This window comes from Cicer arietinum, chromosome 5 (assembly GCF_000331145.2).
Source record: "Cicer arietinum cultivar CDC Frontier isolate Library 1 chromosome 5, Cicar.CDCFrontier_v2.0, whole genome shotgun sequence".
Lineage (NCBI taxonomy): Eukaryota > Viridiplantae > Streptophyta > Magnoliopsida > Fabales > Fabaceae > Cicer > Cicer arietinum.
In genome coordinates, this window is record NC_021164.2 from 58131806 (window position 1) to 58135998 (window position 4193).

The 4193-nt window shown below is 27.8% G+C and overlaps 1 protein-coding gene across 1 annotated transcript in view; it reads right to left on the minus strand.

Annotated features, from left to right (window-relative positions):
- Positions 1–3838, minus strand: part of LOC101507607 (trans-cinnamate 4-monooxygenase) — a 4368-nt gene extending 530 nt beyond the window's left edge. The window contains exons 1-3 of the mRNA XM_073368403.1: positions 2932–3838; positions 2618–2751; positions 1–248 (exon numbers count right to left, since the gene is read on the minus strand). Coding sequence (XP_073224504.1) covers positions 1–248; positions 2618–2751; positions 2932–3716 — 1167 coding nt within the window. The 5' untranslated portion in view covers positions 3717–3838. The remainder of the gene's footprint in view (positions 249–2617; positions 2752–2931) is intronic.
- Positions 3839–4193: the final 355 nt, after the last annotated feature.

Genomic DNA, 4193 nt, shown 5'->3' on the forward strand with positions numbered 1-4193 from the left:
GTCATAACTACCAAGCTTTGCATCATGAAGGTTCATGTGTGGGACAAGGAGTGGAATTGACATTCTAAGACGAAGTGTTTCCTTGATAATAGCTTGTAGGTAAGGGAGTTTGTGTGTGTCTTGTTCTGTTACTTGGTGTTTAGGGCCGAGAATTTTGTCGATTTCATCTCTGAGTTTGTTTTGGATTGAAGGGTGGTTCACTAGCTCTGCAATGCCCCATTCAATTGACCATAGAGTTGTCTCAATAGCTGCTCAACAACATAAATTTTGTATAATTAGTACATTTTTTTTATGTAGTGAGAGCAACGTATAAATTAAATCAGAAATGCTTGTTACACCACTATTTTAACAAAAAGCAAGAAATTAAATGCTTATAAATTGTAATCACCTTTATGTCCTTCAATCAGTTTTTTTGTTACCATCCAACATGTGTATGATCAACATTTTCCTACTTCGATGTATTCTTCGTTATAAGTATTCATAACTAGCGCTCAAATAAAATTGTATATCACTATTTTCAAGAGAATAAAGTTGAATTCTATTTAGAATAATTTTTAGTTGTATTTTACTTATTTTTCTCGTCGAATTTAGATTTTGAGAGCTCTTTATTTTTTTAGAAATGGGAGGGTTAACCCCATAAATAAAATGTAATATTTTTTATTTTTAAATATATATATATTAGATCGTTTTATTTAGAGGTTTTATTCTAATTTTAAATTTTGATTTAAGTAAAATAAATTTTAGTCTCTATAAAATTTTAAAATTTTATTTTAGTTTTTATAAAAAAAATTCAATTTTTTAGTCTCTGAGTTTTCTTTATTCACTTTTATTCTCCATTTTGGTTTTTTTTTTTACAAAGTGATATTTTTAATCTCTAAAAAAAATCGCTATAAAATCAAAATAGAGATTAAAAGTAAGTAAAATAAATTCAAAAACTAAACTTTAAATATCGTAATTTTGTAGAAATTAACAACATATTTAACTCAAAAAAAATCACCATCATATTATTATATTAAAAAAAAATTCTCTGCTTGCAATATATATATCAATTATTATATATGGTTTTTCATATTCTATAAATATTAAATAATTTTCAATAAAGTAAAAATTTCTCTCTCTACATAAAAGCAACTACACTAAAAGTCTCTTATGTGATTTCGCATCTTATTCTTGTGATATTAGTGGAGAAAAATGTATTTCAATTGCTACAACTAATATCACATATAACTCTAAAAACAAATATACTAAAAGATATACAACATATTTTCTATTCTTCAACAGCTTTATAAAAAAATAAGTAATCCCCCTAAGTCTAACTCTGAAAAATTGTTAAACATTCTTTCTGTGAATGTGTAATAGTACTCATGAAAAATTATGGGAAGTTAGTCAAACATTATTTCTACAAATATAGTAAAGAAAATATATATTACTTTTGTGTAAAATATATGACTTTGTCGATTAAATTACATTAATTAAAAAAATTAATAGTAACATTAATTCATTTATCAAATAATATTAATTTTGTTAATAACTAATATTCCATTTGTTCTTAATTATAAGAGATAAAAAAAAAACATCAAACTTAATGAATGTTTTTACCTATGGATATACTCTTGTAGAAAATTGTGAAACATTAAATACACGCACTAATAATAAAAAGTTATAGATTTTAAATAAAAATTTAAAAATAATTTAAACAAAAAATAAATGAGACTTTCTTTTAAACAAAAAACAAAAAAGTATTTATGAAAAAACTAGTTAAAGTAGTTTATAATTATTTTAAAAAAAAACAATTTAAACAATTTAAACAAAAAAACTAGTTAAACTATTTAAACAAAAAACAAAAAATAATTTAAAAATTGTAACTTTCTTTTATGAATGAGATAAAAATTCTCCAAAAAGTCTTTTATAATTAAGACTAGAGAGTTAATAAAAAAAAAAGGCTGAATGAAATATTGTTTTTTCAAGTTTTCTCTTGAGGAGACTTAATCAAATTATTTTTCTCGTTATAGAATTTAAGATTAAATAAGTTTTTTATCCATATAAATATATAATATTTCATTTTTAATCTTTTTAAATTTAAAAATAAAAAATTTCTTTGAACAATTATCTCTCAAATTTTTTCTACTAACAATTTTGATATATACTTTTAAATCAACTCATGTGTATTGTTAAAAAAAAATTAAATGACTTTTTACGAGTATGTTTAAAAGATTATAAGAATATTTTGCAAAAATTTATAACTTTTTAATAACTATAGATAATTTAAAATTTCTCAAAAAAATCTTTAAAAAAAAAAAAAAAAAAAAAAAAAAAAAAAGTAAAATAAAAAAAAATAAAAAAAAAAAAGGCACCGTAATGTAGATCGATGTTCAACAAAAATTGAATAAAAGATTGTATTTGTTAAAAAAAACTGAGAAGAGTCATAAATAGTTTTTCTAAACAGTTGCAATTTATACATATATATACACGGTAAGATAATTAATTCACATTAAATGATGTATAAAGTTACTTTTTTTGGTTTTAAATGTATTAAATTACTTTACCGTATAACCATTCCACTCATATATTAATACTAAAGAGAAAGAAAAGGAAAGAAAGAAAAAAAAAGAATTACCAGCAACGTTAATGTTCTCAACAATGTAAAGAACGTTGTCCTCATTAATTTCACCCTTTTTCTGAGCATCCAAAATGTGATCCATTGCACACTTTAGTCCTTCATTTTCTGTTCTCCTAATACTCCCAAGCTTCCTGTCACAGAATTATCCCCATTCCAAATCATAAATTAGTAAATGAAAAATATTTCAGTGGATCCATGTGTATACCTTGAGAGAGTTATAGATAAATGTGATAGATTAGTAGTTTGTTAAGAGGAAAATGATATAAAAAAATAAAATATAAAAAAAATTGATAAATAAATAAATAAATTACTTTCTGTGTTCAACGAAATAGTCTTTGAAGAGTTGAAACCTACGATCCTTAACATCCTTACAAACCTTCAAATACCGACGCAAGAACGGTTTCAAAACAGGAATAAAATCACCATAGTTATATTCAAAGCTTTGAGACAAACGACTCCTCTCACTATTAACAACCTTAAGCTTTTTAAACAAAGGATCTTCCTCATTCTCGAATCTTCTATCAAACATTATCCTATACATATTATTATACATCAACAACTGCAACCGCCGCCGCAAAACAATCCCCGTCGTTCCTGCCACCGGATTCTGCCGCACATCTTCAACAACGCTAGCCGCCTCATCCTCCCATCCACTCCGATACTGCTGCACAACTTTGTTTGTGAAAAACGGAACCGTCATAATCCGCCGCATTTTCCGCCAATGCTCACCGTAGATTGTGAACACCATGTCTTGTCCTTTTCCGGTGAAAATATCGAAGACGGCGTTACGCGTTCGGGAGCCGAATTCTACTCCTTGTGTGTGGAGAACTTCTTTTGCTAGTTTTGGGGATGAAACCACCACGAGGTTGCGTTGTCCCATTCGGAGGAGGAAAATTTCGCCGTATTTTTTTGATAGTTCCGTGAGGTTGCGGTGGTTGAGGTCGTCGCCGACTTGGAGCCAGTTGCCGAAAATCGGCACTGGGAATGGCCCCGGCGGGAGTTTGAATCGTTTGCCGCGGAGTTTTGCAGCGAGAATTGCGAGGAGGGCGGCTACGAAGATGGCAGTTAGGATCTTCTCTACGAGGAGGAGATCCATGATGATGATCGTAGGAGAGGGTATAGCGGGGATTTTGTAATTTGAGAGGAAATGATGGAATGGAATATTTAGTGGAGGTTGTGAGTGATGAAAATGGAGTTTGCAATGTTAGAGTTGAAGTGTTGAAGATTATTTATAGTACGTGTGTGTGATGCAGTGGAATGTAAATGGGATCGGTGATATAGATTATTTTCATTTTAAAATAAATAGAGAATAAATTAGAAATTTACTTTTTTTTTTTTACTAAATAGAAATCTACCGTAAAAATATTGATGTATAGATTATTGGTTTGAACTTCAGAACGTCTTCTTCTCAAATTTAATTCCTCTTAGTTTTATAAATATGTTGTAACAATTTTAACCCTAATTATCAACATTAGACAAAATCTCAAGTTGAAGTTGGTATTACTTGTTTAACACAAGAGTATTGGCACCCCAAGATCATATTTGTCATTGCTAGCAGTTTAGGTACACCTAT